This window comes from Rhinolophus sinicus, linkage group LG03 (genome assembly GCF_036562045.2).
Source record: "Rhinolophus sinicus isolate RSC01 linkage group LG03, ASM3656204v1, whole genome shotgun sequence".
NCBI lineage: Eukaryota > Metazoa > Chordata > Mammalia > Chiroptera > Rhinolophidae > Rhinolophus > Rhinolophus sinicus.
Window position 1 is genome coordinate 64119191 of NC_133753.1, and position 14785 is coordinate 64133975.

The 14785-nt window shown below is 37.1% G+C and overlaps 1 protein-coding gene across 2 annotated transcripts in view; it reads left to right on the plus strand.

Annotated features, from left to right (window-relative positions):
- The window catches only part of INO80 (INO80 complex ATPase subunit), a 119801-nt gene that overhangs the window by 18347 nt on the left and 86669 nt on the right, over nt 1-14785 (plus strand). For both annotated transcript variants that reach the window (XM_074327899.1, XM_074327898.1), the window contains exons 2-6: nt 5226-5411; nt 5664-5833; nt 5925-5992; nt 7815-8000; nt 13900-14020. In XM_074327899.1, the coding sequence (XP_074184000.1) occupies nt 5269-5411; nt 5664-5833; nt 5925-5992; nt 7815-8000; nt 13900-14020 (688 nt within the window). In that variant the 5' untranslated portion in view covers nt 5226-5268. The remainder of the gene's footprint in view (nt 1-5225; nt 5412-5663; nt 5834-5924; nt 5993-7814; nt 8001-13899; nt 14021-14785) is intronic.

Genomic DNA, 14785 nt, shown 5'->3' on the forward strand with positions numbered 1-14785 from the left:
TTCGCTCTTTTTCATCCAGAGATAGGGCAGCTTTCTCTCCAAGGAGATATCTTTGTTAGACTTTCATTTGGAGGAAGATGAAAATCCTGTCCTCTGGTAAGAATTGGAAATTGGTGCAGGTATTCTTTAGGTTCTTGTCTAGAAGTAACACCTTGATCTTTCACCTCCCAATATTTATCTAAAGCTTGTCTGCAAGACAGTTTTTATAGAGGATTGCCTGAAAGATACTCAGTTCATGCATTCCCCTGTCCTTGTTTAGCAAGGGTGGGAAATGAATGATTGAACCCATTTTTTATGGATTGTGCTTTTGATGTCATATCTAAAGACTTTTTGCTTTACCAAGGTCATGAAGATTTTCTCCTGTGATTTCTTGTAGAAGTTTTACAGTTTGGAGCTTTACACTTAAGTTTTCAAAAAGTCTTAAGCTATAACATCCATTTTGAGTTAATTTTTGTGCATGGTATGAGGGTAAGGGTTTAAATTATCTTTTTGTATGTGAATATCCAATTGCCCAGCACGATTTGTTGAAAAGACTATCCTTTTCCCCAATGAAATTGCCTTGGAAATTTCACTGAAAATTCGTTGACCGTAGAGGTTCATAGCAATATAGGCCTACCTCAAGAAACAAGAAAAATCTCCATTAAGTCTCACTTTACACCTAAAGGAACTAGATGAAGAAGAACAACTAAAGCCCAAAGTGAGTAGAAGGAAGACAATAATAAAGATCAGAGTGGAAATAAAAACAAAGTAGAATCTAAGAAAACAATACAAGAGATAAATGAAAGCAAGGGCTTGTTCTTTGAGAAGACAAACAAAATTGATAAACCTTTTATCAGACTCATCAAGAAAAAAGAAAGAGGACCCAAATAAATAAAATCACAAATGAAAGAGAGAAGTAACAACTGACATCACAAAAATACAAAGGATTATAAGAAAATGCTACAAATAGTTATGTCAACAACTTGGACAACCTGAAAGAAATGGATACTTTTCTAGAAATATACAATATTTCAAGACTGAATCAAGAAGAAACAAAATCTGAATAGGCTGATAACTACTAACAAAATTGAACCAGTAATCAAAAAACTCACAAACAAAAGTCCTAAACTAGATGGCTTCACAAGTGAATTTTATCAAACATTGACACCTATCCATCTTAAACTATTCTAAAAAATTGAAAAGGAGGGAAGGCTCCCAAGCTTATTTTAGAAGGCCAGCATTACCCTGATTCTAAAAGCAGATAAAGACATTACAGAAAGAAAGAAAGAAAATTATAGGCCAGTATCCCTGATGAACATAGATGCAAAATCCTCAACAAAATATTAGCAAACCGAATTTAGCAATACATTAAAAAGATCATATACCATGATCAAGTGGGATTTATTCCTGGGATGTGAGGTTGGTTCAGTTATCTGCAAAACAATTAATGTGATACACCACATAAACAAAATGAAGGATAAAAATCATATGATCATATCAGTAGATGCAGAAGAAGCTTTTGACAAAATCCAGCATCCATTTATGGTAGAAACTCTCAGCAAGGTGAGAATGTATCTCAATATAATAAAGGCCGTATATGACAAACCCACAGCTAATATCGTACTCAATGGAAAAAAGCTGAAAATGTTTTCCTTAAGACCAGGAACAAGGATGTCGACTTACACCATTTTTATTCCACACAGTATTGGAAGTCCTAGCCACAGCAGTCAGACAAAAAGAAATAAAAGGCAACTAGATTGGAAAGGAAGAAGTAAGTCATTATTTGAAGATGACATGATACTAAAGATTCCACCAAAAAAGTATTAGAGCTGATAAATGAATTCAGTAAAGTGGCAGGATACAAAATTAATATCTAGAAATTAGTTGCAGTTTTATACATCAATAGTGAACTATCAGAAAGAGAAATTAAGAAAACAATCCTATTTATAAGTGCATCAAAATATATAAAATACCTAGGAATAAATTTAACCAAGGAAGTAAAAGACCTGTACTCAGGAAATTATAAGACATTGAAGAAAAAAATTGAAGATACAAATAAATGGAAGCATACACTGTGTTCATGGACAGGAAAAATTAACATTGTTAAAATGTCCATACTACCCAAAGCAATCTATAGATTCAATGCAATCCCTATCAAAATACAAATGGCATTTTGCACAGAACTAGAACAAATAATCCTAAAAAAAATTTTTTTTTTATTGGGGAACTGTGTTTTTCCAGGACCCATCAGCTCCAAGTCAAGTCGTGGCTTTCAATCTAGTTGTGGAGGGCGCAGCTCACTGGCCCATGTGGGAATCGAACCGGCGACATTGGTGTCATGAGCTATGAGCATTGCGCTCTAACCAACAGAACCAACCAGTCGCCCAATAATCCTAAAATTTATATGGAATTACAAAAGACTACAAATAGGTAAATCTATTTTGAAAAAGAACAAAGTTGGATGCATCATGTGACCTAATATCAAACTACTACACGACTGTAGTGATCAAAACAGCATGGTACTGGTATAAACACAGATACATTGGTCAATGGAACAAAATAGAGAGCCCAGGAATAAACCCACACCTATGTGGTTAATTAATCTATGACAAAAGAGGCAAGAATATACACTGGAGTAAAGACAGTCTTCTCGGTAAACGATGTTGGAAAAACCGGATAGATATATGCAAAAAAATGAAACTAGATCACTTTCTTGCACTATATACAAGAATAAATTCAAAATGGATTAAAGACTTAAATGTAAGACCAGAAACCATAGACCTCCTAGAAGAAAACATAGGCAGTAAACTCTTTGACATCTCTCTTAGTAATATTTTTTTTGGCTATGTCTCCTCAGGCAAGGGAAACAAAAGAAAAAGTAAACAAATGGGACTACATCAAACTAAAAAGTTTTTGTACAGCAAAGGAAACCAACAAAATGAAAAGACAACCTACTGAATGAGAAAATATTTGCCAATGATACATCTGATAAGGGGTAATGTAAAAAATATATAAAGAACTCATACAACATAGCACACACAAAAAAATCTGATTTAATAGACATTTAATAGACCTGAATAGACATTTCTCCAAAGAGGACATACAGATAGCTGATAGACATGAGAAGATGCTCAACATTACCAGTCATCAGAAAAATGAAATTTAAAACCACAATGAGTTATCACCTCATACCTGACAGAATGGCTATTACCAATAAATCAACAAAGAAGTGTTGGCGAGGATGTGGAGAAAAGGGACCCTTGTACACTGTTGGTGGGATTGTGAATTGGTGCAGCTACTATGGAAAACAGTTTGGATGTTCCTCAAAAAATTAAAAATAAAACTACCATATGACCTAGCAGTCTCACTTCTGGGTATTTATCCAAAGAAATCCAAAATACTAATTTGAAAAGATACATGTATCCTTATGTTCATTGCAGCATTCTTTACAATAGCCAAGGTATGAAAGCACCCTACGAAGTGCCCATTGATAGATAAAGGCGATATCCAACGACTGCATAAGGAAGAGGTGGTACATATATACAATAGTATATTACTGGGCCATAAGAAAAGAATGAAATCTTACCAGTTGTGACAACATGGATGGACCTAGATGGTATTATACTAAGTAAAATAAGTCACAGACATACAAATACCATATGATTTCACTTACGTGTGGAATCTTAAAAAGCAAAATAAACTCAGATACAGAGAACCAACTGATGGTTGCCAGATGGAAGGGGGAATTGGGGGAATGGGTGAAAAAGGTGAGGAGATTAAAAGGTACAAATTGGCAGTTACAAAATAGTCACCGGGATGTGAAATGCAGCATAAGGAATATAGTCAATAATATTGTAGTAACTGTGTATGGTATCAGGTGGGTACTAGCGTTGCTGGGGGGATCACTTTGTAAGTTATATAAATGTCTAACCACAGTATAATACTGAATGTCAACTGTAATCTAAAAATACCAAAAAAAATTTAATAAAAAATTAAATGCTTTTAGGATAAAAAAATTAATTGACCATAAATGTAAGTTTATTTTCATTGATCTAAATGGTTATCCTATGCCAGTACCACACTGTCCTGATTACTATAGCTTTATAATATGTTTTAAAATCAGGAAGTATATATCATCCAACTCTGTTCTTTTTCAAAATTAGTTTGGCTTTTCTTATTTTGTTGTGTTTCCATATAAATTTAAGAATCAGCTTACCCACTTCTGAGAAAAGCAGCAGCAGCCTGCTGGGATTTTGATAGGGATTGTGTTGAATCGGTAGTTCAACAGGGGGAAAATTTTTCACATTCCCTTAAGTAGAAAGATTATATTAGGAAATTTTAAACTGATAATACAAGAAAACAACTCAAGATAAAGATGTTATGGTTTCTTTTAAAGCTTATACCTTAGTTTGTTAGATTATGAACTTTTAAAACGTAATTTACCATTTATTGAGTAATCATTGTATGTGAGATGGTGGGCTAATTGCTCTCTGTTATTTCATTATTTAATCCTGGCTTAGCCTGTTAACTCTTTAAAGATAATAAGGTATATAAAGCAAGAGATGTTACATGACAAATGGGAAATGGTTACATTTTTTTCTCTAGTGAAGACATTCTGACTCTAACATTGTCTTTAACAACTTAAGGTAGCAAAGAGATTGCTCAGGCTATACCTGTGTTTCTCATCCTCACTTTTATTCTCTTTGCTTCAGTTTTTTAAATCATTTCTAAACGTTATATGGCATATCTACAAGGGATTGTAAAGTGTTCCGCCAATATATCTATTCTCTTGTCAATGGACTACCTCACACATACGTACAAATGTAAATACAAAACGGAAAAAGGGAGCGGCTGTTTTGAAGCAGATGCTGAGTACAATGTGGTGAGCTCCTCTGTGAGGTGTATAACAGTGAACTTTTATAGATTTGGATTGATGTAATTGTTCATTGTAGGGCAAAAGAGAAGTAGGTAACAATTTTAAGGAACTGTTTCAAAGAAGTACATGAATTTCCATTACAACATACGAAAGTGTTTCTGTATTTTGATATTCTTCTCATCCTTTTCACATCTGCCTTTGCTTTAGAAGGCAATGCCTATTGAGAGCTTTATCATGATCTTTTTACAGACTGCTCTCTTCTCACCTGTATTCTACAAGGTCTGATTTCTCTTCACATTGACAGTAAGCAGTCAAGATAAAGAGAGAATCAATAGCATTTCATCTTTCACTACTTATCTCCGTTCTACAGCTGTGCAGTCGGAGACCTTTGTGCATGAAGACAGATTTGTTCTATGGCCTCGGAGTTGAGTGCCGGGGACGATGGCGGCTGCACTGAGCTGGCAAAGCCCCTCTATCTTCAGTACTTGGAGAGGGCCCTCCGGTTGGACCATTTCCTGCGACAAACATCAGCCATCTTCAACAGGAGTATTTCTAGGTATGCAAGTCCATATTCCCAGTTTAATAATGTTTGACCATATTTCTGATTCCCTTTATCCCTGTAGATTTTAGGGTTCAAATATTTAAGGATTCTTAGCGTGTTTGGTATTTTTTTTCCCTTTTAAATAAAACACAGTCAACTTATTCAAAGGATCAATTTCTTCTATAAAATGTTCAGTCTACCAACCATAAATTACAATATTTTGCTGGGTCAGCTCTGACTGTGGATTCACCATTCTTCAATTTATAGTGATGAAAGTGAAGATGGACTGGATGACAGTAATCCTTTATTGCCCCAGTCTGGGGATCCCTTAATACAAGTTAAGGAAGAACCTCCAAATTCATTGCTCGGTGAAACTTCTGGAGCAAGCAGTTCTGGAATGTTAAACACATACTCACTGAATGGAGTTCTGCAGTCAGGTCAGTGTGGCATGAGATCCCTCTTTGGACTGCCAGTTCTGTTGGGGCAGTCATCCTTTCATTTTATTATTCTTTATGTTTCTTTACACAGAATCAAAGTCTGACAAAGGGAATTTATATAACTTCTCTAAGTTGAAGAAAAGCAGAAAGTGGCTAAAGGTAAGAGAAAGCAGAATGTTCATGATTCAGATAACCTACTACAATTACAAATAAAATGGAAAGGATATTGATTCATTCTGGCAGACTGGCGGAGATTTTTCTAGATAGGAGTCTTTTATTCTGGGTGTGGTTTTTGGAAGAGTTAGAGAAAAATCTAGAGGACTCAATGAAGTTCACTTTAGCAGCCATTGTTGAGTACAAAGTACTGTGCAGAGCAAGGGAGTACAAATATCGATCAGATAAGATCCTTGCGCTCACTGGCTCACATTGTAATCAGGATTATTAATCTACTTTTCATCTGTCCCTGAGTACCTTATTCATTCACCACATGTTGACTGAGCGCATCCTGCATGCCAGATACTGGGTTCTTGCCCTGTGGAGCTTACATGGTGATGGAGGGGGCCAGTGAGTAAGCCTGGGAACAAACAAATAAATATGACTTCTTTAAAGAGGTAACATTTCAACTGATTTCTGAATAATCAGAGAGAGTTTGATGAAAGTTTAAGATACGTTTCTATCAGAAGGAAGAACTGCAACCGTCCTGAGAAAGGAAGCAACTCGTTCTGTTTGCAGGAGAAAGAGGGCTGGTGTGGCTGCAGCACAGTGAGTGAGGGGATGGTGGAAGATGACGTCTCAGCCTCATCACTTAGGGCCTTGTCCACCATGTTAAGGAGTTTGTAGTTCAGTCTCCAGGGGTACGCCATTGGCGTGTTATAACTCCAATAAGCAAGAGAGTGGTATAACCTGCTCTATACTCTTAGAAGATTACTGTCATTGGCCAAACTGAGTTAAGGATAGCCTTTCTTCTATTGAAACTATTTCTCTACTTCATATTTTTCTTGTGAAGAGATCAAAGTAACTTAAAGAATACTCTTATTATTCTCACTAAGCCCTTTAAAAAACTCAACGTTTAAAAGACCTGATTTGCTTCATATCATTGAGCTGTTGGGAGTGCAGAAATCTTTGTGTTTAGCCATCCCATGTTAAAAAAATTCAGATATATAATTCACATGCCATAAAATCATTTGTAAGTATAATTTGGTGATTTTTAGTATATTCATAAAGTTTTGTGTGCAGCCATCATCACCACTATCTAATTCCAGACTGTTTTCATCACTCCTGAAGGAAACCTTTGTACTCATTAGCAGTCATTCCCTATTCTCTGTATCCCCAACCCCTGGCAACCACTAATCTGTTTTCTCTCTGTATGGATTTGCCTATTCTGGACATTTCATATTAATGGAATCATATAATACATTACCTTTTGTGTCTGGCTCCTTTCACTTAGCATAACATTTTCAAGGTTCATTCATATTGTGGCACATATCAGTACTTTATTCCTTTTTATGGATGAGTAATATTTCATTATCTGGATAATACCACATTTTGTTTATGCATTTATTACTGGATTTGGGGCTTGTTTCTCTTGTTAGTCATCACGGCCTGCTTTCTGTATTTCTTTATATCCTATAGATAATTTTTTTGTTTTTAGTTTGTTTTTTTTTTGCTGTGGTGTTTGACGTTTAGTTAAACCATCTTATGTATAGTGAAGTACTTATGTATAGTGAAGTAAAATCTAGCCTTGTTGATGTTTATAATAAAGCATTTCCCATGTTTTAGTGCTCTTCAATTTGTGCCCACTGAGTTTAATTGGTATTGTTTTGTTTCTCAGTTGAATTGGTAAAGAATAGCATAAGGGAAACTGGAATGACTGCCCTCCAGCTGTTCTTGCCATTGTTTGGGGATGGGGAAAAAAATGCTTGTATTATAAAATGAATTGCTTCGTAGCAGAAACTCCATTTCCATTTCCTCCCTTTTTCAGAGCATTCTGCTAAGTGATGAGTCCAGTGAGGCAGAGTCTCAGAGTGAAGACAATGATGAAGAAGAAGAAGAAGAGGAAGAAGAAGAGGAAGAAGAACTCAATCTCAGCAGAGAAGAACTTCATAACATGTTGCGGCTGCACAAATACAAGAAACTTCACCAGAATAAGTATAGTAAAGACAAAGAGGTGAGAGTTTCAGGAGAATTCTTAGAACTTCATACGGGGTATTTGCCCTCTGGGTTATAGTAATTGAAGATACATTATTTTAACTTCATATTTAGATGGTGGTGGTGGTTCTGATGACAGCTTTATTGAAATATATTTCACATACCAAAAAAATTCAGCCTTTTAAGGTACACAGTTCAGTGGTTTTTAGTATATTCAGAGTTGTAACTGCCATCACTGTCTAATTCCAGAATATTTTCTCACCCTCAGAAGCAAGCCCACTCCCGTTAGCTGTTACCTCTCATTGTCTCCATTCATCTCAGCCCCAGGCAGCCATCAGCCCATCATTTGTCTGTGAATGTGTCTATTCTAGGTACTTCATACAAATGGAACAGCGTGTCCTTTGTGTTCAGCTTCTCTCACTTAGCATAGTGCTTTCAAGGTTCATTTTTGGTAGCATATATCAGTACTTCGTTTCTTTTTATTGCCAAATAACTTTCCATTGTATGGACATACCACATTTTATTTGTGCATCAGTTGATGAACTAATTGGATTGTTTGTACTTTTTGGGGGTTATGCATCATAGCTATCAGTAATGAGTTTTTACTTTTGGCTAATATGAGTAATGCTACCATGAAGATTTGAGTACAAGTTTTCATTTCTGTTTTGTATATACCTGGGAGAGGAATCACTGGGTCGTATGGTAATTTTATGCTTAATCCTTTCAAGGAACTGCCAGACTGTTTTCCAAAGTAGCTACACCTTTTTAAATCAAGTGGTTGTTTTTTAATATAGTTGCATTTTGAAAGTTCTATCTTGAAAAACCACCCTTTCTTCACATACTAATCTTAGATTGATGATAGTTTTAAGTGACAGCTATTTGAATGCTGTTATCAAAGCCTTCTGATTTTTGACAGAAATGTGGCACTTTATACATAATGAGCAATAGCATATTTGAAGATCTAAAAACATTTCAGCAATTAATTAAGGTCCAAAGTTAGTTCAGAAAGCTTTGAATAATACACTAAAGTCTATAAACCTGTAGTAGTGATAAACAGTAAGATATCTGACTTTTGATTAAGACAAAGAGTTCCTCAAGATACAGTGCTAAGGCACTTGGTGCTTGAAATATTTGTTGTTATTTTTTCATTTTTATTTTTTAAAGATTTTTATTAAAATATAGCTAGCATACACTATTAGTTTCAGATGTGCACCATAGTTATTCAACATTTATATACCTAAAAAAGTGATCATCATGATGAGTCCAGCAACCATCTGACACTGTACCACACTATCACAATATTATTGACTATATTTCCTATGCTGTACATTACATCCCCAAGATTTATTTTCATACCTGGAAATTTGAACCTCTTATTCACCTTCCCCTCCCCCCCCCTTTTAAAATTTTTCAATTGCAGTTGACATTCAATATTATCTTGTATTAATTTCAGGTGTCGAGCATAGTGGTTAGACATACAATTTAAGAAGTGATCCCCCTGACTAGTACCTACATGGCACTATGCATAGCTATTACCATATTATTGACTATATTTCCTATGTTTTACTTTACATCCCCGTGACTACTATGTAACAACCAAAATTTGTACTTCTTAATTTCTTCTTTTTCACCCACCCCCAATACCCCTCCCATCTGGCAACCATCAAAATGTTCTCTGTATTATGAGTTTGTTTATGTTTCATTTATTTATTTTGTTCTTTAGCGTCCACTTATAAGTGAATCATACGACATTTGTCTTTCTCTGTCTGAGTTACTACACTAAGCACAATATCCTCCAGGTCCATCCATGTTGTAGGTGGCAAGATTTCATTCTTTTTTATGGCTGAGTAATATTGTGTGTGTATATATGTACCAGCTCCTCTTTATCCATTCTTCCACAGACAGACACCCAGGTTGTCTTCATATCTTGGCTTTTGTAAATAATGCTGCAATGAACATATGAATGCACACGTCGCCTTGAAGTAGCATTTTGGGTGTCTTCAGATAAATACCCAGAAGTGGGATTACTGGGTCCTTCTTTGTCTCTTGTTACAGCCTTTGTTTTAAAGTCTATTTTTTCTGGTATAAATATTGCTACCCCAGCTTTTTTTTTTTTGGTCATTTCTGTTTTTATGAAATATCTTTTTCCCTTTCAGTTTTTGTGTGTCTGTTGATCTGAAGTGAGAGTCTCTATTGTAGTCATCAGGTGTATGGGTCTTGTTTTCTTATTCATTCATCCACGCTATGTCTTTTGGTAGGAACATTTAATCCATTTACATTTAAAGTGATTGTTGATAGATATGCTAGATATGCAGTTATTGCCATTTTATTCATATTTTAGATTTGTGTGTGTGTGTGTGTGTGTGTGTGTGTGTGTGTGTGTCTGTCTTAAATCCCTTTAACAATCGTTGTAATACTGGTTTGGTGGTGACAAACTCCTTTAGCTTTTTCTTGTCTGGGAAGCTCTTTATCTGTCCTTTGATTCTAAATGATAGTTTGCTGGGTAGAGTAATCTTAGTTGAAGGTTCTTTCTTTTCATCACTTTGAATATTTCCTACCAATCCCTTCTGGCCTGCAAAGTTTCTGTTGAGAAATCAGCTGACAGTCTTATGGGAACTCCCTTGTAAGTAACAGCTCTTGCTGCTTTTGATATTCTCTCTTTGTCTTTACCTTTTGGCATTTTAATTATGATGTGTCTTGGTGTGGGCCTGTTTACGTTCATCTTGTTTGGGACTCCCTGTGTTTCCTGGGCTTGAATATCCATGTACTTCACCAGGTTAGGGAAGTTTTTGTCATTATTTCTTCAAATAGATTTTCAATTTCTTGCTCTCTCTCTCCTCCTACTGGTACCCAAATGATGCAAATGTTGGTATGCTTGTTGTCCCAGAGGCCCCTTAAACTGTCCTAATTTTTTTGGATTCTTTTTTCTTTTTGCTGTTCTGATTGGGTGTTTTTGCTACCTTATCTTCTAAATTGCTGATTTGATCCTCTGCTTCATCTAATCTACTCTTAATTTCCTATAATGTGTTCTTCATTTCAGTTATTGTATTCTTTATTTCTGACTGGTTTTGTTTGTTTGTTTGTTTGTTTTTTCTATCTCCATATTTATGTTTCCTATCTCTGTTGAAATTCTCCCTGAGATCATTGATCATCTTTATAACTGGTATTTGGAACTCTGCATCTGGTAGATTGCTTTTCTTCATTTTGTTTAGTTCTTTTTCTGGAGCTTTGTTCTGTTCTTTTATTTGGGACATGTTTCTTTGTCTCCTCATTTTGACTGCTTCCCTGTGTTTGTTTCTTTGTATTAGGTAGGGCTGCTATGTCTCCTGGTCTTAATGGAGTGGCCTTATGTAGTAGGTGTCCTGTGGGCACAGTGGTGCAGTCATCAGAGCCGAGTACACCAGATGTGTCTCTTGTGTGGATTGTGTGTGCCCTCCTGTTGTAGTTGAGCTTTGGCTGCTGTTTGCTTGGCAGTGGGAGGGATTAACCCTCGGGTTCATTGTTTGTGAGGACTGGCTGTGACGATAGTGGAGGAGTTGTGGTACAGGGGCTGATGCTATGAAGCTGGATTCATTTTAGCATGGCTCTGGTGCCTGCCCAGTCTGCCCTTTGGGTATGTCATCCTTGGAGGCAGCTGGGCAATGCTCCAGCTTGGTCTGAAGCTGGCCACTGGGCAGGCCTGGGGCCTCTTGGGAGGGGAAGGCCAAGTTTAGCTGCAGCCTGTGTGCCCTGCCCAGGACCACACTGCGTGAGCCTCAAACCATTCTGCAGATGGCTACCTCCTGTGCTGTTGCTTGGAGGTGCCTTGAGAGTCCAAGCCACGAACCAAGGCCGGCTGTCGGTAGTACTGGGCTTACAGCTGCTCCGCTGGAAGTACAGGATACACCGAAGCCAGATGTTGTTTGGGTTTTGTGAACTTTTGAGAGATTTAGAAATGTCTGTAGCAAGAACCAAGACAGGCTGTTTGTAAGGATAAGCAAGTGGAAGCAGCTTGTGTGGGCCTGCAAGTTTTGTGATGTGGGGTCTCAGAATCACCAGGTGAACAAATGGTGTGGCCAAGTTGATGGAAACTCACATATGGCAGCTGCCTGTGTTTGCATGCCAGAAGGGGGAGGTCTCAGCAAAGAAGCAATGGCTTCCACCAGCTCCTCCATCTGTGAGAGAGCTGCCCTTCCAGCATTTGTCCTGAAGGTAGACAACTCAGTTGCTCCCCATATGTCCCCGGCGCCTTTCGAACTGCTGCCCCAGCACTGGAGCTTAGCATGAGTGAGTCCTTCAGCAAGTAAGTCCGTGCATGGGCCCTTTAAGGGGAGCACCTGGGCCTGCAGCCGCCTTAGTCTCATTCAGGCACAATCTCCACTGTTTTCCACAACCAGAAGTTATGGAGACTTCTCTCCTGGCACTGAAACCCTGTGCTGGGGAGCCTGGTGTGGGGCTGGAACGCCTCACTCCTCTGGGGGAACTTCCGCAGCGAAGATATCCCTCCAGATTTTCAGTGGTCACACGTGGGTGTGCAACCAGCCCATTCGGTGTCTCTGCCCCTCCAATCTCTAGGTGGCTTGTTCTGTATGTCCTTAGTTGAAGGGTTCGGTTCAGCTAGACTTCAAGTGATTCTCAATGATGGCTGTTCTGTAGTTAAATTGTAATTTTGATGTGGTCGGGAGAGAAGGTAAACACAGAGTTTACCTACTCTGCCATCTTGACTGGAACTCCTGTTGGTTTTTAATTGAAGTAAAACATATATATACCATGTTTCTCCAAAAATAAGACCTAGCCGGACAATCAGCTCTAATGCGTCTTTTGGAGCAAAAATTAATATAAGACCTGGTCTTATTTTACTATAATGTAAGACCGGGTCTTATGTAATATAATGTAATATAGTATAATACTGGGTTTTATATTAATTTTTGATCCAAAAGACACATTATAGTTGATTGTCTGGCTAGGTCTTATTTTCGGGGAAACGGTAGGAAAGTTCACAGATTTTAAGTATACAGCTTGATGAATGCTCACTTAAATTTGACCGTTGAAAGAGGACCTTGTAATAGTTCTCCATGTCGCTATTCTATCCTAGTTTCAGTGCTTGGACAGTTCATTTGGCTGTAATCCAGAAAAGAGGTTCAATAGTGGACTACTTAATTTTAATTTATATTCATATTTATCCATTAGTAACTAGTGCGATGGAATTAATATGAGCTTTGGTGATCAATTTAAATGAAATGTTTGAAAGGATTAACTACTCCCTGGAAAGAAAGAAATAGATTACTCATGTTAGAATTCTGGCAACATAGGCACTATCCATGATATTGTCAGACTCAGTAGGCGATGAAGAGAGAAAAGACTTGAAAGACTGAAGAATTGGGATGTCTGGTAACTATTCAAACCAAATATAAGACTATAAGCCCGAATAGCAGGCATCAGAAACGTTAGTAAACCTGAGAACCTGTTGGTAATAGAAATATGATTTATTTCTTGTTGATGAATTCCAAGAGGAACTCTTTCTGCAAAGAATTGCATCTCTCAAGTATGTGTCAGGACTAAATATTTTAGTGGAGATTCAGAAGCAATGAAGAGTTTTCCTTAAATTATTTCCAGCAACTTAACATGTGCATAGCCTATGAACATATTTTGGTTTTTGTTGTTGGTTTTATTTTTTAGCTTTAAGAATTTATTTGAGCCAAACTGATGACATTGCTGGGAAGCAAAATCTCAAATGTTCTCTGAACCTATTTTGCTTTGAAGTGTAGGAAATAATTTACTTTGATGTCCTAAATCTTTGTTGGGTTCTATGGGAAGAATACTGTATTTAGGAGCGATGGTTTTTCTCTGGCTCAGCTTTCTGTAGTAAAGTTGACCTTGAAGGTTGTGCTGTGGAACACAGACAGGCCCTTCTAAGCATCACTATTCGCCTGCTTCAGTTGCAGCAGTACCAGTACTACAGTGCGGGCCTGCTTTCCACATACGACCCTTTCTATGAGCAACAACGTCACCTACTTGGACCCAAAAAAAAGAAATTTAAGGAGGAAAAGAAACTTAAAGGTAAGCTTATTGACCTACCTGCTTCCCATATTTACTCGTTCTTAGTTTCTGGACTGTGTGTGGCTTGCTGGTGCATTTGGACTTTGAACATAACACATGTAGTAGAAATTTGCTTTACCTGAAGAACACTAGTCTCCCCTATCTAATTAGTTGTATTAATTAACCTTATTTCATATTTGGTTTATGAAGTTTGCTGTGATTATGAAGACAGAAGAGCTATAGATTCCTAGGCAGAGTTTTAAGCTGATTAGTTTATTCCTTTTTTCTTCTACACATTCTTCAAATGTTAAAAATGTTCTGGGAGTGGAAGAAGTTGTTTATGAACAGGGAAATATGAAGAGTAACCTGAAGTGTTTGGGATAAATTATAATTGTTGCTGTATGTGGTGATTTAAAATAGATTTCCTCCTGATGATCTTGTGTAGTATTTTTTTGCATGTTTGTCAGGAAGTGTCCTTTCCTATCTTACTGAGCTCTAAGCAGCTGGAAATCAGGAAGGAAATAGGAAGGGAATGTTAAACTATCTGTACAAGGCAGATTTTATTCCCCTGAAGGTATGAACTCTACTCAGAAAGACTCTTTTCAGCCTTCTTCCCTTCTTTCTCCCACATCCTCCTTGTTTATCTCTGTTTTTCATCCTTCACATCCTCCACTTCTAATTAGGAATTTGTTCCATATATGATTTTCTCTTTACATGTCTTAGCATCCTATCAGCTAATGTATTTTCTTTCTCTGTTTGTCTTTAGCACCCTTACATTGCCATCAA